The 25,873-nt window shown below is 39.5% G+C and overlaps 1 protein-coding gene across 1 annotated transcript in view; it reads right to left on the reverse strand.

The window, feature by feature from the left end:
- Positions 1 to 4,012: 4,012 nt before the first annotated feature.
- LOC138607895 (leucine-rich repeat-containing protein 24-like) overlaps positions 4,013 to 25,873 on the reverse strand; it is a 29,988-nt gene continuing 8,127 nt past the window's right edge. Inside the window, exons 7-8 of the mRNA XM_069680553.1 lie at positions 17,145 to 17,711; positions 4,013 to 7,286 (exon numbers count right to left, since the gene is read on the reverse strand). Coding sequence (XP_069536654.1) covers positions 6,882 to 7,286; positions 17,145 to 17,711 — 972 coding nt within the window. The 3' untranslated portion in view covers positions 4,013 to 6,881. The remainder of the gene's footprint in view (positions 7,287 to 17,144; positions 17,712 to 25,873) is intronic.

Genomic DNA, 25,873 nt, shown 5'->3' on the forward strand with positions numbered 1-25,873 from the left:
AACTTTAACTACTTTCTTCAACTATTGATGCATTTTCCAAGAAATGCTTTTGAGAGGTTTTAAATCTCATAGTTAAATATGAAGAGCCTTATAAATCTGGAATTGACTGTGGCTATATCAAGTGGAAAGAGCAAGAACACGTTTAAAAGCATTTCACGCTATTTTGAAAAGCCGTTTTTTCCAGGATAAGAGAGACTTTCATCTAGTTGACTTTTATGAAGTTGATGTAGCCAATGTACCACACAGCAGAGAAAACACACTCTAGCCCACAATATCAATGCACTTACATACATGTTATTTATTAATCGAAGCAGCTACAATTGCAACTCTGAAAAATAGCCCAAACTGGAGGACATTCTGGGACATGAACCCCCTGTTGGGGACTTTGATGTTGTTGTTGCTTTTGGCTGCTGTCTTATAAAAGTCCATTTAATCTAACATTTCATTTTGTGTGGGTTCCTTTGATCATTAACTGATATGAACATGGACCACAAAACATATAGAGTCTTTAGAAAAGTCAAGTTGAAATCATAACCCACTACTCTCTTCATACCTCATCCTACCTTAAAGGCTTTAGTTAAAAGACAGTGTCCCCAACACCTTCTGATCCTGGATGGACTCATCTGCCAGGCAAATATTTCCTGTGAGCTCGGTGTAATTAGAGCTCCTCGTCGTAAACTCTTGGGCTTATATAAATTAAAGTTGTTGTTTTTTGTAAATGTCTTACTCTCTTCAATACATTTTTGGACTCTCTTCCTAAATCATTTAAGAGAAACTGAGAATACATAGACACCAGCAGAAAGCAGTGTTACTCCCAGAATCATGGACCCTTAATTACCGTTAAGAAAAGTTGTACTGAATATATAAAATGATATGAAAAAGTTACAGGCTGATTCTTTTTACCCACATTACACACAATATCGTGACAAATATGTTATACAGAAAACAACATGTTTCATTTATTGCAAAGATAATCAAATGCCTTGATGGAATTCACAAGAGTGTAACGTACCAGTAAAATGTTAAATCAAAAAATGTATAATCTGTTTCCTTTTGTGGCCAAAGTTCAATGATTCTATCACATAATCAAAACTAATCAATCTCTGTCATCTGGACCATGAATTGATGAAGACCATTGGTAACACTTTACATTAAGGGTACAATGTATATATATAAAATAATGCTTAAGTAATGCTTAACTAATGCATGGCTCATAGGGCCAGTTTCACAGAGAAGGCTTAACCTAGTCCCCAACTAAAATGCCTGTTTGAGCTGTCTTAACTTAAAGCGACTTACACAGACCTATCTTAAAATAGACATAGACTTAGTCTGCACTGGATTAAACGGATTGCAAGCGGGAAGGTTAGAGCTACTCTAGTTCTAAATTGAAGCTTAAATTAATCCTTCAAAGAGGCAGGTTTAACTTCTGCTTAGTACTATTTGTGAAGAAGCATGGACTATTTGGAATATCTAAATGAAGACCAACATGCACTACAGAGGCCAGCCAGACGAGTACTTGTAGGTAAGTGTAATTGGAGTGCTGCATAACTACCTGAATCTGCATTGTTGTCCTGATCAGGATCAAGCAGATGGCCAGCAAGGCTGAGGCCAGCAATGACCAACAAGGACTTGCATACAGTAATGCTTTTACACTGATGCATTTAAATATGTAATCTTGACTGTAACACCAACGTAACGTCACAGTAACCGCAGACATCTTACCAATTTGGAAGCATTTTTTAAAAACAATTAGAGCAGAAATTAAGCTGGGGTAATTACCTGTCGAGCAGAACTGTCTAACTCAGCATCGCTTTTTAATCCTTTCAGGTCCCGTAGCTCTCTCCTTCCCGGACATGCCGCTCCAGTGTTTACTCTCGTTTTGTTCTGTCTCGGTCCAACTCTTTCTTTTTAGCTTGCTTTTCCTCATTTCCTTTCTTCGGTTTAACGGTCTTTGTTGTGTAAGCCGTTGTTGGCAGTGGAGTGATGGGCAGTTTTTTCATTCCTGGTGATTGTTTTAAGCCTTTGTGGACTCAAATCGGCTGATGCTGAGCACACTGAAGAATTAGAGCTTGACCATGTGAGCATGCACGGAGGAGTGGCACTGCGCTGCGTGTGATTGAAAGCAGCCTGAGAGACTGCTCGGCTTTGATTGGTTGTTTGTTTCGGGAGCGTTGGATTCTTGCAAATGCCATTAGGAGGAGCCAGAGGAACATGATTCTTTTTACAGATTATCTCTCTCATGTACTACTGCATGTTTAAAGTGACAGTTTGAGCAAATATGACAAAAAGTTAGTTTTAATAATGTTACCTACTGCAGCTTTAAATCATCATGAGTCATGCATTAGTTAAGAATTACCTAAGTATATAAATTGTACCCTTAATGGAAAGTGTTACCTGACCATTAGATGCAGTTGAAAAGTCCAGAAGCCCCGACATCAGGTACTCCTCCTGCCCCATATGTGTATTGGTGAAACAGTCCCCCTGCATGCTTTCCACCCACCAATTGTAGAGATTTGCTGCAGCTGAGTCTTCACCATTATGGTATAGGGTTTAAACATGCCAATGATTGGAATGAATGCTTCATCGGTTCATCAGTGTTCTGTTTCTAGTTAATATTGTCCATTGATATCTGTCAAGTTCTCACCCATGTATGAGAGGCCCTTGAGACATCATTATCAAACAAAGAAAAAAAAGAATGTGAGTGTTGATTCAGAGAAAATATTTTTCTGTACTTTCTGTTCTATCAGGAGTTTGTCACTAACAAAAGGAACTTTTGTCTCCTCTGGGTACCCATTTCTGTCTTTATGTTAAGCACAGTATAGATTCAATGCAGATGACACCTACTCTATATTATATCTTTGAAAACTACATCTCTAAAATTAATTTATGATGATTCAAAATATACTCAAAATAGACCAGATCAAATAAAAAAAATATATAAAAAAAGAAATGTCTATCTGAGAACATTATACATCCCATCAGAAATTTGTTTTTCCATCGACTGTCCAATTGCATACACCAAACATAAGAACAGCAACTTCTCATGGTTATTGGCACGGTTGAATCGTTTCCTTCTCCTAGAGATGCAATGCTGCTTTTGCATGCTTTTATTACGAGTTGGTTCAATTGCAGCAATGAACTCAACAAAAGGTCTTTGAATCACTTACAGCTAATTCAGCTAGTGTCAGAGCTGGGACAAAAAAAGGATGGAAAAAAGGAGGTTTTTGCAGTTTCTTTCAGTTATTTGTTGGATCAATTTAAACATTGATAATCAATTCATGGAGTCCATGAATTTATTCCGACTTTTTAGTTGATACGATTCAAATATCTGTTGCTGGTAAAGGTCACTTAGATCTACATAATCTCTGTACCCCACTCCAAAACAAAAGACAAAAAACCTACAGTGAAGCTCTACGTTTGGACCAAAACAGTAGAATCAAAATCAGTTTAGCCTTCTTTTAGCTAGAATCTGTTGTTGCTACTGTGAGTAGAAACTGACAGAGCACCAGCAAGAATCGCTGTCCAATTCCTTGCAATCAGCCTGGGGTCTGACTGCTGTACAAGGTCTGTATAAGGTCTCCTGCTCCACAACTCCATTCCAAATAGGCTACCAATCTTTTTGTTGTTGTTGTTGTTGTTGTTGTTGTTTTTTTACTTAGAACTTACTGAACATTATTTTTGAACTGCTAACCTTTCCTGGTTACCATGTGTACCATGATTGAATATTTAAATAACTGAAGTGCTCCTTTCTGCCTGTTTGTCTGCATCTGGGTCCTTAACCAGATGAGATGAGACTCTTTAAAGGTATTCACTGGTAGACAAAATAGGGAAAATGTATACTAATTTGCATATGGGAAGTAGGAAAGTTTGGTTTGCTGTAAAACCCTACAACAGAACACAGCAACAAGTACAAAATGTCTGTGTACACCAGCTGTCAGCACAGCTTACCCCAGTTGCACAGATATTAACTTCTACTCATTATTCAAATAGCATCATTAAGTAACTGGGAGGAAAAAATAGGACAGACACAGGAAAGGAACAAATAAAGTGGATACAAAATGGATCATATTCTTCATTTTTGACCTTGGTTTTGGAGATCAATGTCTTACTGCAAGGCTTGTGCACTGAATTGCATGCATTTCTAACAATTCTGTATTTCCCTATAGACATGGCTGCCATCAAAAATTTCCCCCACTACCCCAAAATCTGAAAAACATTGATTCAACATTGATCTATACTAACTGGGAATAACATTTTTTTATGTGAAAAATAACATCTAGCAAAGCATTATATGACCAGTCAGCTCCATACTTACAGTAATATTTTTCTAAATGTTCAAGCTTTCTCACAACAGAATGGACAGAATTTTCCTAACACTGTACAGTATGTATAATGCAGAATTCAAACACAGCTTTCTCAAATTGTGACCCTTGCAGGCCTCAGCACTTGTTGTGAACAATAACATTTCTCTATTGTTCCCGCATGCACTACTAGACTACAGATGGACATACAGTCAAGACACAGCACAGCATCCCATTTGAACTTAAGACCAACCAAAATTCTCCTTGTGTATGGATAATCACTCTCACAGATCAGGCTGGTTGACCTTCTTGAGTGAGGAAATTGAGGATAAATTAAACTGCAACACCGTGATATTTTTGCTGAAAGGTATTACATTTGGTTTATATAGATTTGTATTTCATTATGTAAAATTACAAAAAAAAATACATTACAAAAAAAGGATTTAAAAAAACATTAAAATGCAGATTCAGTTTTCTTTTTTTGGTATATTGTCTTGCGAAAACCACAATTATAATTCGTAAAACCATCTCTTTTCAGTCAGCTCTGGACAGCAATCTGAAATAAAAATACAACAACAACAAAAAACGTAAAGTAGGGCCTGGTAAAATTTGATTGTTTTTTAAATGAATTTCATCACGGTTTATAGTTATGCTACATGATCTAATTCTGTGTATTTTAAAAATGACAAGTTTATGATAGTGGTTTTACACCAGTGTCCTGGATCACAATGCAAGATTCTTGTTATCTAGCTATCTTGGATCGTTGGTCAGGTTTTTCAACATCATCACTTTAGACTTCTTAGGAGAAATTCACATTACTAAGAAGAAATACACAAATAAATATATCATTTAATATAATAAAAAATATATACTAAACGAGGTGGCTCTTCCTCAAAAGACACATTTTGGATACATTTTTGGATCTAATGGACATGAACTGGCATACAAAATATTGTGACAAATATTATGCTAATAAGAAGGTAAATATGTTTCTTTTGGATTTTGCAGCAGATATGCTGAGTAAAATTCATTGATGAATTTAGACTGGATTTTCACTTTTCTTGAGATTTAAATGGAAGTTGAATAGAAGAAGAATGTATTTGCCGTCAATTAATTTTTTCATCCTATTGTTAACTGACCATTATAAAAGGAGGAGGACGGGGTATATAGGAAGGAAAGAAACTCTTCTTTGTTATGAAGACAATGAGCTGGACAACGATTTTATTTTTTGATCCAATATTTTAATAAGGAGAAATGTAATTTACATAAGAAGAAACTATGAACTATGAGCAGTTTTGCATATAGTATGAAGTATGTATATATATGTATATATCCCTGGTATAATCAGTCTTCTTGATCTATCATGTTCATTGAAATACTGAGAAAATAAATGTCCATAGAATCAGATCAAAACTAAATCTTTTTAGAATTTATGATGTGATTGTGAGTTTGAATAAAACATATACCTGCTATTGGCTTTTTAGAAAATGCATCCACATTACATCACAGTAAGTGGAACATTTGAGTCAATGGACCTCTTTCACTTTTTTTCTTCCCTTCAAGCCTGTCTTAGCAAAGTGTCTCTTTGCCTTTTTCCCAGAAACCATCTGTTTTGATATAAATTTCTCATTCTCATTGTTTGTATTACAATACTAGGATACAGATCATGTTGCTGACAATATAAACAAGGCCAATATAGTAATGTCAACATTTGATATGGACCTCACTTTTAAAATTTAATGTAAATGTTGTTCTATATATTCTTATTCAATTGTAGTTGTGTGCTTCAAATATATGTTTGTTTCGCTGAATATTACTTTATGCCACTGCAACAACCTAATCTCCCTGCTGGAAAACCAGCTTCATGGTACCAGTAATACACAATTACTGATGTCAGTCTCAGTGATGCAAGCGTTTACAAAGAGAGACAGAAAATGTTGCTGTGATCTTTTGGAACTGGACAGGACGTCAATTAGAATTTAGCAGGAAAAAAATCAATAATTAAGTTCTAAAACACAAGTTTCTTTCATGCCTATGATCTGGAAATTTCAAAATTGTTTCTCCTTTATTACACTTGGCCAACAAGCTTTGTCTGACTTCTTGGGAGGATAGATGCTAACTCTTGTACAGGAACAGAGGTTGATGGATTTTGGTATGAAATGAGTTCTGGTAATTGCCAATCCAGATGTCCATGTACAGGGAAGTTCATTTGGCTTCAGCTCAGTGTCCAGCTAAAATTGTCTTTGAGTGTGTGGCATTTGAAAGCCAATCTGTCCACCAGCCTACTCACCACTGACATTTTGGTCTTAAGGCCACAGCATATCATTAAAAAGTACCAGTACTATCTATTTAATAACCCCGAATGTTTGTTCTGGTCAGGTATTCAAACCTTCAATACAAATGGTTAAGTCTTACACAAAGTAAATCTTTCCACAGGAATAAGTATTTATGTCAGTTACTGGTAGATTCCAGCAGTGGCACCTTGACAAGTTTCAGATAAGATGTGACAGGCTTTGCTGTAAACTACTTTCTCACAAACACAATCCCTCTGTGCTGCAGTTGATTAATTCTCTCCCCCCTTCAGCAGTGGATTTCATAAGCAATCTGAGAGTCCATGAACAGGCCTGTGTGATTAAGAAACATCCCTTCAGCTTCTGAAGTAATCACAGGTTCCGCCTCCCCTCCCTCCCCCGCCATCCTCCTCATGGTCCGTATGTCCCCCTCCTGCTGCTGCTGTTTGTTGGGGGCCAAAGTTGGACTCATGGTCTGGCCTGCCCCTGAGGAGAGGGTGTGGCTGGAGGTGTCAGATGGAGCTGTGCATCCCAGGGTAGTGGTGGAGACGGCTGTGGTTGGAGCAGGAGACAGCACAGGCTTGGCCCGGTTGAGAACGTACATCTCATGACCGCGCTCATCACGATACTCCTCCAGCTGGGCAAAGGTAGTGGGCCCATCGGAGTAGTCATTCACGTACAGGATGCTCTCCTCCTGCAGTTTAAAAGCCACCTTCATCACTTACAGAGTTGAGTAATATACAATACAATTGAAAATTTAAGATTTTACAACTGTACGGAATTGCACACATGGCAGTGTCATAATGTTGGAAAAATCATGCCAGACAAGGTGGTGCTATTCAATAAAGAGTTTTGTGGGTAATACTTTAATTTGTAAAAAAAAAAATTGTAAAACATGTTTTGCCTCTACTTTTGTCTTTTTTTCGTGATTTTGTCCTTGTTTCAGCTGTATGTCTATGTATTTCATCATGTACATTTTTGTGTGAGATCGAGATAAATACAATGAAACAAAAGTCATCATGAGAATGTCCAATATTCTCTTTTCATTCTCTTTATAGAGAATATTGTGCGTCAGTTCAGCATTTATATGTTAATATTTGTGAGTCCATGCAAACTTTCAAATTTGGCTAAAATGTCTCAGCACCTGGATGCCTCATACTTTAAATCAAATCAAATCAAATCAAATTTTATTTGTATAGCGCCAAATCATAACCAGAGTTATCTCGAGACACTTTACAAAAAGAGCAGGTCTAGACCAACTCTTTGTTATGTTATTTAAAGAGAGGCCCAACATGAATCACCATGAGTAGCACTTAGCAATATTCGGCACATTGGCAAGGAAAACCTTCTTTTTAACAGACAGAAACCTCGAGCAGAACCAGACTCATGTTGAACAGCCATCTGCCTCGACTGGATGGGCCGAAAATGGGATAGAAGGAGATGCAGGATAGAGACAGGCAAAGAGAGCAACAACAACATATATTCTTGTTACAACAACAACATATGTCCTTGTTACATGAACAACAACAGACACATACTTATGGTTACTTTGCTGCAGTTAAATCACACTGAAACTGAAGTTCTCGTCTTACCCCAGTCAGACGTCTGAAATTTGACAGCAAAAAAAGATATTTCTTTTGACCCCTTACATAATTTGTGAGCCGAATTGCAATAATTATTGTCTTTGATTTGATGTTTTCAAATGCAATCTAATAAATGTCCACAGAAGCCTTATTTACGGTGGCCAACAAGGGCAATCAAGCTGCAAATGGTTTCCATTAGAAGCGCTCCCTACAGGCCTGGAGCACTTCCATTGTGTTGACTGGATTTGCAGCGTTTTTCTTTTGTATGTGTTTTCAGGATTTGTTTGTTTGTTTTTGACTTTGCATTGTTTCTGTATTTGCAGCGTGCTTGATGTTAATGCACTTGTTTCGGTTTCTTTTGCAACACATTTCTGTCGTTGCACGTGTTTTGGACTTTTGCATGTGGTTTTGAATTTGTATCGTTCCTGAATTTGCAGACTGTTTCCACTAAATTAAACCATTTTTGCAGTGTGATTGCCCTTGTCAGCCACCTTACTTAAAAGCGGGAAAAGGAGCTATAATGAAACCTGACTGACTGCAGATCACAATGCTTTTGTGTCCTCTCTGTGTTTCTTCCATCCGGGGTTTTTGCTGAAGACACACATGCTCAGTCTCGGAACTCATCGGCTCTGTTTACTTTTCACTGACAAGCCGTGTTCAATTGACACCTGGGGTCCGTTTCACAAAGCAGGTTCAACAAACTCTGAGTCTAACCCTGAACTCTAAGTTGATCTACTAGATAGGAAACTCTGAGTTTTCGGTTCCAGAACAGCTGATCAGATTTAGTTCAATCAACTCTGAGTAGGTTCAGCCAGAGTTAAGTGCGTGCACGCTGACTGTAAAAAGCCAGCATTAATGGAGCCCCGATACCACGACTCACCATGGCAACGGTACACCAAAAAGAGGTCCTCCTACGTCACACCAGTGGAGCTCGAAATCCTCATGCGGACGTTCAGATTTTTTTTATCATAATTAGAAAAGACTTTTGCAAAGGGTTCAGAGCACCACAGAGACGCAACGTTTCTTCTTTTAATTCGGTAACCGCTCAAACACACGCGTGAGACGGGCTGAATGAATAAGGAAGTCCAATGAGGGTTTTATATTCTAGAGGGAGGAGACTCTGAGTTTCCTGAAGAAAACCTGCTTGCGACCAGGTTAGGTTCACAGACTCAGTTACCATAGTAACCAACTCAGAGTTAAAGTTACCTCTCTTTCTGAAACGGCAAACCTGAGGTTTCCCTCATTTCAGGGTTAACGAACTCGGGGTTTTCACTAAACCCGATTTCTGAAACAGACCCCTGTAGTACATCTGTATCATGTTGTCCAAATAAACACTGTTTGTCATAATGTCGTAGGTGGCGAAGTTATATGTCAAGCTAGACTGACAATACTGACATACACACAGATATTATTTTGGTTGTCATTACGTTAGCGACCATGTTAAGGTTAGCTAACTAGCTCTAACATAACTAGACTGCATGGGTTCGTCTGCGATAGCATACAAGCTAACAGTAGCTTGTTGCCAGCAGCTTACAGCTGGCTGGCTAACCTTAGCCTAGGCAGGTAATGCAATGATATTGGCTAATAGAAAACAATCGGTAGTTATACACATTTGCTTTGTTCTGCTACATAATTTACAAAACCAACACTGTTTGTCATGTTGGCTGGCGAAGTTATGTGTCAAGCTAGATAACTGACATACACACTCAGACAGTATTTTGGTAGTCTTAATGTTAGCGAGCATGCTAAGGTTAGCCAACTAGCTCTAACATAAATACACTGCATGACTCTGGCATTGTGCTTCGTACCAAACGACAAATTACGCCGGCGAACCAACAAATCATCACAGGCATTAGCAAATATTAGTCAGACGCAATAACTGTATATATAGATAATTTTTTATACAGTCTATGGTCAGATGGGGCAGGGAGGCTGGAGGGAGCTGGGATGAAGCACTTGTGCTGTGAGAGAAAAAACGCTGCACCCGGTGAGAGAACGCTGAGAGAACAGTAAGTTTTGGGGTCCGTTTCACAAAGCAGGTTCAACAAACTGTGATTCTAACCCTGAACTCTGAGTTGATCTACTCTGAGATAGGAAACTCTGAGTTTTCGGTTCCAGAACAGCTGATTTGAGTTAGTTTGATCAACTCGGAGTAGTTTCACCTAGATTTACACGCGTGCACCACAACTATAAAGAGACAGCAATAAAATGGACTTCAAATATAGGCCTACTGACTGATTTTTTTTAATGATTTTTTTGAATAACAGACGGCAGAACTATGCTACGCCAAAACTTGCCTGCTGACTGAATGAATGAGGAAATCAAATACCGTGTGTGGCTGAAAGAGGAATTTTGTAGGCAATTAAACAGCCTTAACGGCCCAAAACACCTTAGAGACTCTTTCTCTAATGATATAGCTGCCCTAGATGGCATCAGCCTGGCATCCAGCACTACTGTTAGGAATCTGGGAGTTCTATTTGATCAGGATATGTCCTTCATCTCCCACATAAAACAAATATCAAGGACAGCCTTCTTTCATCTTCGCAACATAGCAAAAATCAGACACATCTTGTCTCAAAACGATGCAGAAAAACTAGTCCATGCATTCGTTACTTCCAGGTTGGATTATTGTAACTCGTTACTATCAGGCTGCCATAATAAGTCACTAAAAACTCTGCAGCTGGTACAAAATGCTGCAGCACGTGTGCTGACAAGAACTAGGAAGAGAGATCACATCTCTCCTGTATTAGCCTCTCTGCACTGGCTTCCTGTAAAATCTAGAATAGAATTTAAAATCCTTCTTCTTACTTACAAAGCTCTCAATGGTCAGGCACCATCATATCTTAAAGAGCTCATAGTGCCATATTACCCCTCTAGAACATTGCGCTCCCAGGATGCAGGCCTGCTTGTGGTACCTAAAGTCTCTAAGAGTAGTGTTGGAGGTAGAGCCTTCAATTACCAGGCCCCCCTCCTCTGGAACAATCTACCAGTCAAGGCAGACACCCTCTCTTCTTTTAAGAGTAAACTTAAAACTTTCCGCTTTGATAAAGCTTATAGTTAGGGCTGGCTCAGGCTTGGACTAGCCCATAGTTATGCTGCTATAGGTTTAGACTGCCGGGGGGATCTGACACACCAAGCTTCTCTCTCTCTCCCTCTCTCTGACTCTCTGACTCTCTCTCTCTCTCTCTTCCTCTCTCTCTGACTATCTCTCTCTCTCTGTCATATTAATGCAGCTCATTAACTCTGTATCTTCTGGTCCCATTAACATTACTAACCACATATCTTCCCGGGAGTTCTTGTGCTCCCTTGTCTTGAAGGTTCCTGGAGATCGTTGCTGCAGACCACCTGCTGCTGTGGACCTGCTCGACTGCAACAACTACTAACATCAGCCTTCCCCATAGTATCATTATTGTTGCTGCTAATGCTAATAGTAGACCTGTTGACTTCAACTGTTACAATTACGATTACCTCAGCCTTTATCATTACTCTGCTTCTCTCGCTAATTTATTTATTTATTTATTTATTTAGCCAATCTTCACCCTAGTCTACCACTATTATTGGCATTGTAACCATAAGTATGTGTCTGTTGTTGTTCATGTAACAAGGACATATGTTGTTGTGGTAACAAGAACATATGTTGTTGTTGCTCTCTTTGCCTGTCTCTATCCTGCATCTCCTTCTATCCCATTTTCGGCCCATCCAGTCGAGGCAGATGGCTGTTTAACATGAGTCTGGTTCTGCTCGAGGTTTCTGCCTGTTAAAAGGACGTTTTTCCTTGCCAATGTGCCGAATTGCTAAGTGCTACTCATGGTGGATTCATGTTGGGCCTTTCTTTAAATAACTTAACAAAGAGTCGGTCTAGACCTGCTCTTTCTGTAAAGTGTCTCGAGATAACCCTGGTTATGATTTGGCGCTATACAAATAAAATTTGATTGATTGATTGAATTAAGGAAAGAAAAAGGTAGTGCTGTTACCTACTTCACAATTTGAACTTTGAATATTAATAGTTCTGTAAAAGTCAGACATCAATAACATGTTCTTTCTGTTCCTTCCTTTCAGTCTCTGCATCTTTGTCTCTCTGCCTGTTTGTTGGGGTGACAGAGAAGAACGCCTGATGTCTTCAGTGACCAGCTGTCATGCTCAGTGTGTATTTTATGCCGTTTGATTTTCTGTTCAGAAAAATGGTTTTCATTGTTTGTTCTGTTTTTGTACTTTCATAAAGATGATATATATTTCAATAAATAATCTGTGAATGTTATGTTTACATTTATACAAAAAATATATATTTGGGTGTAATAAACCTTTAAACTATTTTTAGAATTAGTATTTGGGTGTAATAAACCGTTAAACTGTTGTATTTGGGTGTAATAAACCTTTAAACCTTTTAAGAATTAGTATTTGGGTGAAATAAACCTTTAAACTGTTGTTAGAATTAGTATTTGGGTGTAATAAACCTTTAAAACTATAAGTTGTTCGACAAAAAAGTGGTATTTGGGTGGAAAATGGCATAAGTTGCTTTTTACAGTCATCCAATAGGTGGCACTGTTGCAAAAACGCAAGTGTCCTAGAAATGCAGTCCCAGAATTGCGGTCCTGAATCGGCAGACACCATAGTATTGTATTTGTTGTGGGTGCTGTCGTTTGTTTGAATGTGACTGACGTCGGGGGGGACGAGAGTCAACATCGGCAGGGCATGTGAATCATGGAGACCTTTGATTACTTTTGGGGATCAAAACAGACCCACAACTTATTTTTGTCATAGAAACAAAACCCGCGTGCAGCATTCTCTCAGAGAGAGAGAGAGCACAAGTGCTTCATCCCAGCTCTCTCCAGCCGCCCTGCCCTGCCTGGCTAATGTTAGCTAATGCTTGTGATGATTTGTCGGTTCGCCGGCGTAATTTGCCGTTTGGTTACGAAGCACAATGCCGGAATCATGCATAGGGTTGCCAACTTCCATGCAGAAAAATAAAGGACACCTATCACAGTGGGGTCCTGTTCCTTGGGGCCGCGACCACCACAGGGCCGGTGATGCGCCAGTGGTGGTAAATCATAACTTAAAACCTGCATGGTTTCAAGAAAGTATTAAGATTCATACTTAAAGTTTGATGTGCTTTATTACCAATGGACATTAGAAATAAGCTGAACAGTTAGGGAGGAGTAGGATAAGAAATTGTAATGAAATTGAATCATTGTATATATATATATGTCGTGTGAACACGGGTTTTGGCTCAAATATTTCATTGTTTAAAGTCAGGCCACCCAAACAGTGAAACCACACAGGAATATCTACAAACACAGTTTTCATTATTGGTAAGTGAATCTATTTATTTATTCATTCAGTTTTAATATAGCCTACTGTTAATCCATTAGTACTTAAGGATACAATTTTCCAGAGTGGTTAATCATAATAACATATCATAGTTGTTTCTTTTCCTCACATGGGCACTATATTTTGATTCATGTATTACAAAAATGCTTACGTAAACCTCAACCTTAAAGGACAAATTCACCCCTGGAAAAAGCCACTGTCAGTCAAAGCTGGTGGGCTCTGCAATCAATAGAAGCAATAATATTTTAAATTGGCCTTAGTTGAGGAGAAAGTTGTACAAACAGCTTGTGGTTTCACCCATTCTACATTCCTACAACACCCAGCGTGCATTGCGCAGAACAGGGTAATTCACTCCACTCTCTGCTGTGCGGTGCTGCGCCCTCAGCTGCGCGCACGCTGACGGACCTCAACTGCATCATGCACAGATTGATGAGGAGACGGGAGCGGAGGTGGCAGATCTTTGAACAGCTTACTGTAAAGTCCAGACTCGACAGGTGTTTACTAGTATTACTCTCTGTAACGCAGCTGTATGTTTTTAAAACGAGCGTGCAGCAGCGTGTATAGTACATCCATATAATAATCCCCTTCCTGCGTAACGGCTCCGGACATGTGGACAAAGTGTGTCCGTGTACGGAGGTTGAGCCTCGCACAGCCATGGACTGATTGGTCTCCCAGTTATAATAATAATGACAAAATATTATTAACAGATTGTTTTAACATACAAATACATTTTTGGGTCACACAAAAAAAAGGTTGAGTTTTCATCATGATCACTGGAAACTCTGAGCCTGACAGCCCTTATAATACTGCACTGCAGCTCCCACCACCTGGTATTCGTGCTGGCGTTTGTGAACTAGGTGCTTTTTGCCACGAGGCATAGAAAAAGGGACAAATTTGCCCCGAATGTTTCCATAACATGACTCATTGAAATACATGCAAATGGCTCCGTAGCACACAGACGCTGTTTGCTCTGCGGCGCACTTTGGGGTGCATTGGAGTATGAGGCAGAGTCTTTATGTCATTTGCATAGGTTTAGCGGGCACAAAATTGTTTCCCACTGGCTCTCTGCTGAGCGACCCGCCTTCCTCTCTCTGATTGGCTCTGACCCTGACGATCTTTCCCTATCCCCAGCGCACATTTTCCACAGAATGCGGGTGGGATGATGCTGCGTTCATAACAACTCAGAAATACAGGACAAACCACGTCCTGTATTGATTCAAAACGGGACACACCATTTAATTGTCAAATACGGGATAATTCAGTATATTAAGGGACGGGTGGTAACTGCAGTCTATTTATGTTAGAGCTAGTTGGCTAACCATAGCACGCTCGCTTAGCTAGCAACGTTATGACCACCAAAATATAATCTGAGTGTGTATGTCAGTTATCTAGCTTCAAACTACCGATTGTTTTCTATTAGCCAATATCAGTGCATTGCCTGCCTAGGCTAATGTTAGCCAACCAGCTGAAAGCTGGCAACAAGCCACCATTAGCTTGTCATTAGCAGATGATTTGCCAGTTAGGCAACGTAGCAAAACACCGTCTAACATCACAACAGGAAGTTTTTCCTTGCCAATGTGGCAAATATTGCTTGTGCTACTCATGGTGATTCATGTTGGGCCTCTCTTTAAATAACATAACAAATTGTCGGTCTAGACCAGGGGTCCGTTTCAGGAAGCGGGATTAGTGAAAACCCCGGGTTTGTTAACCCTGAAATGAGGGAAACCTCGGGTTTGCCGTTTCAGAAAGGGAAGGTAACTTTAACTCTGAGTTGGTTACCATAGTAACTGTGTCTGTGAACCTAACCTGGTCGGGAGCAGGTTTTCTCCCTCTAGAATATGAAACCCTCATTCGACTTCCTTATTCATTCAGCCCGTCTCACGCGTGTGTTTGAGCAGTTACCGAATTAAAAGAAGAAACGTTGCGTCTCTGTGGTGCTCTGACCCCTTTGCAAAAGTCTTTTATAATTATGATAAAAAAATCAAAAGACAAATCTGTGTCAAAGTCATCATTTTTAGATTTTCCACTACCACTGCCGAGAGCTCTCAAATAAGACGCCTTAAGTTATTGGACTTTTTTTTTTTAAACTAACACAATTCATTTTAATCAACATGAATTATAATGTATGTGAAGTCAGCACCATGTTAGGGATAAAGCTAATGCACATTAAAACAGCCACTGAATGATATTTCATTAGTTTAATATTTAAAATATGATTGAAGTGAGGTTCAGCCATGAGCCCATTTTTCCTGAGCCTTACCTTTGAATGATGTTCTGGTATTTTATTTTTAACTGCTTCCATGTACGTTTTTCTCCCGCTGGATTGCTCCTAAATTAAGATAAATTTTAGCTTCCGGCCATGATTAAATAGACCAGTTCAAACATGCGAATTTACTCGAGCAGCAGTTTCTTCCCACGCCGCTTCTCTGTCTTTTGCAGCTGCAGCCGTGTTACTTTATTTTTCTAAAAACATGCTCGTATTCGCTGAACGTCCGCATGAGGATTTCGAGCTCCACTGGTGTGACGTAGGAGGACCTCTTTTTGTGTACCGTTGCCATGGTGAATCGTGGTATCGGGGCTCCATTAATGCTGGCTTTTTAACTCCGGCTGAACCTACTCAGAGTTGATTGAACTAACTCTGACCAGCTGTCCTGAAACCAAAAATCCAGCGAATTTTAACTCAGATTAAGTCAAACCACAGTCCGGGGTTAGACTGAGGGTTTGTTGAAACTCCTTTCTGAAACGGACCCCTGCTCTTTTTGTAAAGTGACTCGAGATAACTCTGGTTATGATGTGGCGCTATACAAATAAAATTTGATTGATTTCATTAATTGAACATCAGCTAACTCACGCAGACTCCCGGGGCTGACAATGAGCTGGAAATTCAGTAATTTGCCGTTTGGTTTTACTAAGCACAATGCCAGATTCATGCAGTGTAATTATGTTAGAGCTAGTTGGCTAACCTTAGCATGGTCGCTTAATGTTACGAAAACCAAAATAATATCCGAGTGTTGTCAGTCTAGCTTGACTTGAACTTCACCACCTTACATGATATTAACTGAGGTATTATGACAAACAGTATTGATTCTGGACAACATGATGCTGGTCAACATGATACCGGACAATGAACACAGCTCGTCAGTAAAAAATGTAAACAGAGCCGGTGTGTTCTGAGATTGAGCAGGCTCAGGTTTGTGTGACTTTGGCAAAAACCCTGGATGCTCGTTCATGCGTACAAGAAGGTTAACTGCAGTTCCCTAAATGACCAACCGTGTCACTAGGAATGAGGATTTTCTGAAAGTTACATATAGCACCTTTAATTGTAAATAGAATTTTAGTTATAGTTATTGTATTAACTAATTCATTTTTTAAATTTTATTTTGTAACTGCAACTTATGCCTTAAACACATACTATTTTCCCAGCATCTCTCCTGAGCTACTTTCTACCCCCACTGGTGGCAGGAAGTAGATTTGGGGAATCTGTTGAGGATTTTATTGTATTTACTTTTCTTTCTCCCTTGTTGCTTGCTTTGCTTTTCAATACACATTTTGTATCTGTTGTCATCTGTCATTAATTGTAAACATTAATTTATTTGCTATAAAATGGGTATTTATTGTTAAAAAAATAAACATACACAAACCTTCTCAGCTCCATCAGCTTCCTTCTCTCGTTGGTGATGTCGGCTGTAGATCATGGCAACCAGCAGCAGAGCGGTCAGGGCCAGCAGAGAGATGCCCACAGCAATGGCAGTCTGAGTAGCAGCTCCCAGTGCGCTGAAGGCCATGCTGCCCAGAGCGTACAGTGGCTCCCGGCTCACATCTGAGCCCATAGGAGCACCATGGCTCCTTAACCGGGGCCAGGCAGGGGAGTATGCCGAGGATACCTGAGACCACGAGGCCCAGATGGAGTAGGAGGAGGAAGTGGATGAGTTGATGGCAAGCTGAAAGGTCACCCTGGCCACGCCCCCTGCATTCCAGGCTTCACATTCATAGAAACCTGCATGAGCCACAGTCACATTACTGAGAAACAGCATTCCACTGCCTGTGTCAGGATCAAAGCGCTCGCCTTCAGTCTTCTGAAGACTGACTCTGCCTTCCTCTGAGGGCTCCTCTGCTCTGCTCCCTCCAGCTCCTCCAGGACCCAGCTCCTGAACCAGGCCTCTGGGAGAAAGCACCACTTTGCCCTGAGACGCCTTCCTCCAGGTCACCTGCAGACAAATTCGGTGTTTTGTGATCAGTGATCTTTAAATTATGACATTAAAAATAACAAAATCAGATTCATGTAAAGGTAGCTGCACACTGCCTAGACAAATGCTGATCAACTCCAACCAACAACAACTGTTGGGTCAGTGTGTGCCGACAGTCTGTACTTGTTTGTGTTTGTCAGATGGAGTTATTCGAGTTTGACATGTCCAGTCGGGTTTGGTGGAGTCGTGGAAAGTCGGACCAATGTGCGCCTTTTCCCAAAAACCGCAACATTCTGAAAGTGATTTCCACTGACGACTAGCCTATACTTGCGTGCGGAACATCAGAACGCACAACTTTCTTTTTCTGATGTTGGTGAACTATCTGTCCATTAAGCCCTCACTTTAGTTTAGGTTTTATAAAGTAGGCAACAACAATAGCAACAGCTAATGTCTTGGCAAGTTAATGTCGTTTTCAAAGCTTAAGGCTCACTGAAATTAAAATCAGATCATCACTAAGAACTGAACCCATATATATATAGAGAGAGAGTACTATGCATCAGAAATGCATATTGATGTGCATGCGAAATTGACAGTCCTTTTTCAGTGTTAAAAAAATAGTTTTTCACATGAACACCTTGTTATTTTATGTGTTTAATGTGTGAAACATATTTTCATTGGAAGTCAATAATGATCAATCAAAAGTTGGGATGCTACCAACCCAAGTCCTTTCATTTTCAGTATTCAGGATCCTATCAAATCCTGCACCCAGATATCTATTGGGCTCTCATTATTCATCAAAGATAAAAACAAAAAATCTTTTTCCCTCTCTTTTTTTCATATACATAGTTTTTACTGTGTTTCACTAGATGTCAGTAAAGTCTTGGCCTACTGACCATGCTACAACGTATGCAACCTTTTACCAATACAAACAATTTGGGATTGTAATCCTGAAACACAGATTTAATTGTCTCACATGAGAAGACCCGTGTGTGAAATTGTTTAAAGAGAGAGATATGTTTGTTGTGCCCACTATTTACCAAAAGTTCATCTTATATTTGTTTTAATTTAGCAAGGTTTTTCTAAATTTGAAAAAAAAACACCCATGATTTTAGCACTTAATTAGAGCATCCAAGTTGCGCCCTGTTTATATCATACTTTGACCATTTCACTGTTTGAATAAATCGTAAGATGCTCAGTGGTGCGGTTGTGTCCCTGTGGAGAAAAACTTGTACGGGGCAATTTTGTAACATGGTAACGGTTCCTGTTATATATAGTGTATATCACTGGTCTTTGGCCATAAGAAGAAAATGAAGCCAACCACACTGAATATTTGTGAACTCAAGCATTAAAATTTCAGCCTTGAAAACATGAACAATTTCATATGACATAGCTTAAGCTCTACAGGCACACCTCAGTCAGGCAGATTTGTTCTTGATGACATGAAGAGATGCCTACCGAGCCGCTGAAGTTCTGTAAGGTGATGATTTTTATCCTGAGATAAGGATAAGAAGTTGTTTTCGCAAAAGATAAAAATGATCACGGTATGGAAAGAAACGGGAGCATAAAATGATGTCTGAAAGATGAAAGAAACCAACTAAATTTCTAAATTTAGAAAGGCCCGATCACCACTGATTTCTTTAAAAACCTCTGCTTAGGCTAGGCTGTATTACCAGTAAAGGGATGTGAGGGATGATGGGCCTTATCGCATACCTGCCGCAAAATGCCACAGTGCGCAACGCAAGTGTCATTGCTATTTTCCACATGACGCAGTTGTGATCTTGCACCCATGTTTGCGCCTATGGGAGTGTTGATCTTAAAATAAGGTGTGTTCAGGCAAAATGGGTGGCGCTTTGCCATCTTGAGGACGCAGAAAGCAACTGCGCCATAGACCAAGAAAAGCCTAGTCTAGATTCTAAAATCTATGGCTATTGTTACTCACACAGCCATAACATTTATGCTGTTATAACTCGGCTGTACTTCATCATATCTGCATCATATTTCATGTGCTTAGTAAGAGTCCTGCCCTGAACACATCTACATACAAATGTCTTTGCCTTAGCAATAGTGCCACCCACTGGTGAAAGCCTGTATCCACTCTCATATACATTGTTCAATCTGCTCCAGATTTGACAGGTTAGATGATGGTGCTGCCCTGAACAGATCTGCATATAAATATCACTCATAGTCATAGCACAACCTAGTGGAAAGAGGCAGTAGTAGGTCTCATATACATTGTCGAATCTCCTCCAAATTTCAAATGTATGGTGCCAGTCCTGGCCAGAACAGATCAAAATATTAATTTTCTCTCATACTCATAGCGCCTCCTGCTGGTAAGACCCAGTAGTATCTCTCATATACAATGTTCAATCAGCTTCAAATTTCACATACGATGAAAGTTTCACCAGTTTCAGCCACAGCTCACCCCGTGGCTGCAGCACACCCCGCAGCCGCAACCATACCCAACGTGCACAGAGGTTCGAGGGCCCGTTCATCGCCGCTTGTGGCTTTAATTGAAGTTGTATCTGTAGTCATCAACCTTTTCTTTGTTTGTTCAGCTATAGTAGATTACTGTTTACTCGCAATGCAGAGACTGGAAAAGCAGCCATTTAGCTCCGTAGACCAACCACTGCTGGGTGATGGAAAACGCATCACTAACTGGGTGCAGCTTGTAGCCTTTCCATAGGCACATCTTTTTAATACTACTTTTATTTCTAAAACTCTACTTTTTGCAGAATGCAGAGCGATGAGGTAATGTATTTTTTTGTGACTACGTAAAAATATTAACTAACATGACATCAACTTTGTAAACTTTGATTTAGTATCCTACTGTTGGCTACATAAGTTGACAAGGTGTACCAGTTTAATGTTACCATCACAGCGCCGGTGTCATAAGGTGTGAGCTGGTGTCCTAAAAAATGTCCGAATCACATGTCTCACTATACGAGCAGAAACCTCATCATGCTTTAGATAGTCTCTTGACTATCAAACCATATACTAAAGGTGCTGTGTCTCGTTTCTACAACATTCTACAAAATTTAAATAGTCCATCATCAAATTCATTTAGAGAAGGATGGCAGAAAGAATTGGGTACGGATATTACAGACAAAGTGTGGAAAAACTGTATTAAAAATATTCACAGCAGTTCAATACATGCTAGGCATGCTTTGATACAGTTCAAAGTTGTGCATAGATTGCACTTCTCTCCCACTTGATTACAAAAGATTTTCAGAGATACTTTAGCCCTCTGTGTGAAATGTTCAAACAATCAAGGAACTCTATCTCACCTGTTCTTACAATGTCAAAGCTGCAAACTTTTTGGAGTCATCTATTTGATTTTTTTTCCAAGGCCTTTAATAAGGAGTTTCCCCCTGCCCCTCAGATAGGTATGTAGCTCAGGCCATCTCTCTGCTGCTGCAATTCTGGAAATCTGAGAAGACCCCAACATTTGATATGTGGCTAAAGAAATTGGGAAATGTGTTACATCTAGAGAAAATTAGATTCACTATGTCAAAAAGAGAGGTGTTTGTTGTTTTGATGTATTTCTATACCATTTTTCAAAATCAATAAACAGAAAAAGAAAAGTCAGAATAATGTAAATATGCTCACGGTTTAACTCTTTCGTCATCAAAGAGCAGTGAAGCTTAGTCACACTCCTGCATAAACATAGCCATTTTGCTCTTTTACTTAGCAAAGTCCTGTTGCAGAGTGTTTTTCTGTCTCAACCAATGCTTAGACAGGAAGCGTGTGGCTCATACCATATTATCACTGTGGCAATATTATACTATAGTAATACGGAAATAATGGCGGCAATAGACCTTATCTTAATAGCAATATATTCATAGTATTATATCTTTATTGTCTAGTATAATATGTTTGTATATATGTGTATAGCTATTTCAACGGTCAGCGTGAATATTTATTACACCAATGTTTATTATACTGTAATAGCCATTCTGTGAACCAGTGACCTATACCTCCATGGACCTTCTCCATGTATAGAGCCATTTGCATTACGTATTCAACTGCAAACTTACACCCATAGGCTCTTTATTTCTTCATTTAATCAATTCAACCTTACAAACTCAATTAGCTAACAATTATCTGTATAATTTCACAGACCATCTCCATACATGACCTCAGCATTGAAACAGAGGGAACAACTCACTCCAGTTCCAGTTCTTCTGAACCTGGGCCTCTCCCCATCCATCCTCTGCCCACTGTAGAGGGAGAGTGGTGGTGAGGTCTAGGCAGTAGAGGAAGGGGCTAAGGCAGAGTGAGGAAAAGTGACAACAGCCTGGAAGACCGTGAAAGAATTAACCAACTCTAGGGGGCACGAACATCTGAAATGAAGGTTATTAACTTTCTTCTTCTATTCCTGAATATAAGAAAATTAATTTTTGTGTTCATGCAAGACAATTTCTAATTAATGACTGACTGATTTATATTTTCAGGACAAATAATCATCATTAACCTCTGACCAGAAAGGTCGGGTCCTGGAGAAGGTCAGGTTAAGAATTTCCCCAGGGTATTCCTGATTCTAGTATAGTGATCGGGGTCAGCCGATGAACGTAGCAGGAAATACTCAGGAACATTCACAAGGGGGAGCCGGGGGGTATTGCAGCAAACACATTATCCTATTTAAAGAAAGTTATATCGTAATTCCATTATAACTGTGCTTCCTTCTTTTCCAGCATATGCTGCTTTAATCTGCTCACCTTGCTTCTCTTCGGTTATGTCTCCCCACACACCTTCACCTGCTGTAACTGCACACAGCAGCTCTTTCTGTTTCTCACGCCCATCCATCTGTTCGTTTATATTCATCATGAGGAGGCGCGTCATTAAAGATGTTGTGTGTTGAAACGATCAAGGTCCAATAATAGGGTCGGAATTTAACAGATAACGTCACACCTCAATCAGTGCATTTACAGGAGGAACAGACATGTGTGTGTGTTTCTGATGAGCATGTTGGAGACACTGCACCAGGTATGGGAGAGACGGAACACGAGGGTTGAGTGTCCAGCAAGTTAATCAATCGTGGAAGACGTTCTTCTTGACAGATAAAAAAAGGCACGACAGAATTAGTTGGCAAATCTCTTGCTTAGGTGAAGGCAATAGAGTGGTGATCCCCAGCTGTACTGTATGGAGAATCAGGGACACACCTGTTTTAATTATATTTAAGCCTTAAATCATAGGGGTTGATTGACAGGTGGATCCTGCTGGCTGTCTGCTAGACGTCAACACAAGCCCTTTTTACACGCAGCTGACGAAGCTCCGTCCTCATGCCACCTTTGTCATTCTCTGTAGCGCACCGCCTCTTTGCCTGCCTCTGGATTAGCCGGCTCTGGCATTTCCAATATGGCAACCGCCAGCGCCGTTGCAATTCGGGCTTCAAAACACTTCAGAAACCAATGGGTGACATCACTGAGACTACGTCCATTATTTATACAGTCTATGGTTCATGCTGGTGGGCTTATTCAAATTCTGTCTTTTTATTTCTCCATTTATTAGTACTTGCTGATAATTGCACCTTAACAAAGTCAAATAGCTTACATTTGTTTAATTGAAAAGGCAAATTGTTTTATGCATATTTATTATTTTTATTTTGAGCAAAGTGAAGATAAATATTTACAATTCTTCACATCAGAGACATCATACATTGTCTAAAGTGTCAAAACGGCAAGTTCTGTAAGAGAGAAAGACAAGATATTGTCTTTGGTTAGCTTAGCAAAGACAAAGATGTTGAGATGACCAAATGTGTCTTTGTTGACCTTAAAATCATAGTTTAGAATAGGTGTATTCAGTCTATGATAATAAAAACACTCAGTTATGAAATATATAGCTTTATCTTAGTTGTCGTGAATTGAGTAAGTAAATGATATTGAATAAATATGCATGTGTGTTTGTGTGTACAGACCTCTCCTCATTGCATGTGTGCTTGTACTATCTCTGCTGTTGGTGGTGGTGATATCACAGTCCAAGTCTCCTCAGGTCATCTAGCCTCATCATTCTTGTTCTTGGAAGTCCCTTCCAAGACCTTAACCGTCTTCCATGGATAACTCTCTACAGTTGAGGGATGTTGCTATAATCTTTTGGTGGCTTCACTGTGTAGACGCTCCATGTTTTGGTTGTCTTATTGGAGTATCTCTTGTTCCTGTTCTTGCACCTATCAACTGCAGAGTTGAAGCGTTCTATTCTCAGTCATATCACATGTAAAAAAACAGGATGAAACAAATAATGAAAAATAAGGTATGACAATGCTGATAAGACAGGAAAAAATATTAGTTTCAGCAGGGTTTACGTGCTATTTATCAGATTGTTGGCCTGATCCTCATCAAAGTCCTGTGAATCCTCATGTATGCTTATGGACATCATGTTAAAATCATAATCTAATCGCTGTCACAGAAAGAGGTTGAACAATAAAATTAGAGCACACGAGCCAACACAATGTATATCACTACCTTTCTTGTAGACCTTGGAGTCATCATCAAGCTTCTGGACATCCTCAAGAGCAAAATCTATATTCCTATTGGGGCGACAAATGTAAATCAAATCCTTACAACCAAAAGAGGTAATACAATAAGTTATTCCATGAAAGAAAAAAAAAGTCAAGATAGTTAACCAATAATTTTTCTTCATGTGTATAAAAGGTTTATGTGTGTGAGATATTGAGGTGGCGGGGCTGTCAAGCACACTCTCATGCACAATTACTAGTAAGAACATGTCAAAGACCATGTGGAGGACTATGGGAGAGTGATTGCTAACTGCTATAATAAATCCAATATTGCAACTAGGGCTGTCAATCGATTGTATTATTCAATCACGATTAATTGTATGGTTGTCCATAGTTAACTCGCAATTCATCGCAAATTAATCGCACACTTTTTACCTGTTGTAAATGTACCTTAGAGAGATATTTTTTAACGTTTTTAATACTCTTATCAACATGGGAATGGACAATTGTGCTTTCTTTAAGCAAATGTATGTTTATTATTACTGTAACATTACAAACAATGACAAATACTGTCCAGAATATTCTACAGAATAACCTCAAAGGTACTGCACGCTCAAAAAATATGTTGAAAGCATAATATGGCAATCATCGCCTATATCAGTGATTTCTGTGAGAAGCACATCACGTGTAGACTTACTCAGTCTGGATTACCCTCTTTCTAGATGCTTATTTCTTACTTCCACAGTTTAATTATACTCTATTCTTCAACTTAATTCACGTTTTAATTCACAAACTACTTTACTCTAGTCACTTTGCGTTGCTTCAGTCCTACCAACACACCTGCACCTCTGCTCTCTGCATAGCTTCTGGCCCCGCCCCCTCTTTCTGTCCGTCTCTCTGTCTGCTTTGTTGACTGTCTTCATCAGCAGTCTGTTTAATTAAGTCACAAAAGTTAAATATTTTCTATCGCAATTCAGTTCTCACAGTACGTGAGCCGCGTGTGCACGAGGGACGTTATTAATGACGTAGCGATCAAAACGATAGATCGTTGCCGAATGACATTTGCACCTTTTATAAGCTTTATAAACAGCGACAATCAATGCATTTACAATAGGGACATACGGAGATAAACAGTAGGAATGTTTATATTGCGTTACAGAACTGCATGATTGTGTGCGGACAGAGAGCGTCCTGATGTCCTGAGACTCCTGTCACTGTTTAAGTGCTCTTCCTCAACAAGGAGAGCGGGCGGACGACCGTTCATTTGGAGCGTAGTCGTTTAATTGAACAGATATCTTGAAGCAGGCGCCGCGGCAAAATGTCTGTAGCGGAAACACTGCCGGTGGTAACTCAAATCACATCGACAGTAAATACAAATAACCTTAGTCTTGTCCAGAGAACCATCTAGCAGAGTTTTGAGGCTGAACTTGTCATTTAAAAGATCAATTTCTGCTCACAGAGGTTTGTTCCTGCACGCTATTCACAACATTGCGGCTGCATCGATTCGTGATTTCTGCAACTACGGGGCGGGCGGAGGGTCATAATAATAGAACGTGCATGCGTTGATCGAGCGTTGAAATAATTAGTGGCATTAAAGGGAATGTGCGTTAACGCCTTAACTTTAACAGCCCTGATTGAAACATAATAACATGAACGAGAATGATCATGGAAAGTTGTACATTTCAATTTCCTTTCTGAAAAATAATATACCTTTCCTGGTAGGAGTCTGTTC

This window comes from Semicossyphus pulcher, unplaced genomic scaffold (genome assembly GCF_022749685.1).
Source record: "Semicossyphus pulcher isolate SPU_LCO1_2020_fin unplaced genomic scaffold, fSemPul1.0.p SCAF_4, whole genome shotgun sequence".
NCBI lineage: Eukaryota > Metazoa > Chordata > Actinopteri > Labriformes > Labridae > Semicossyphus > Semicossyphus pulcher.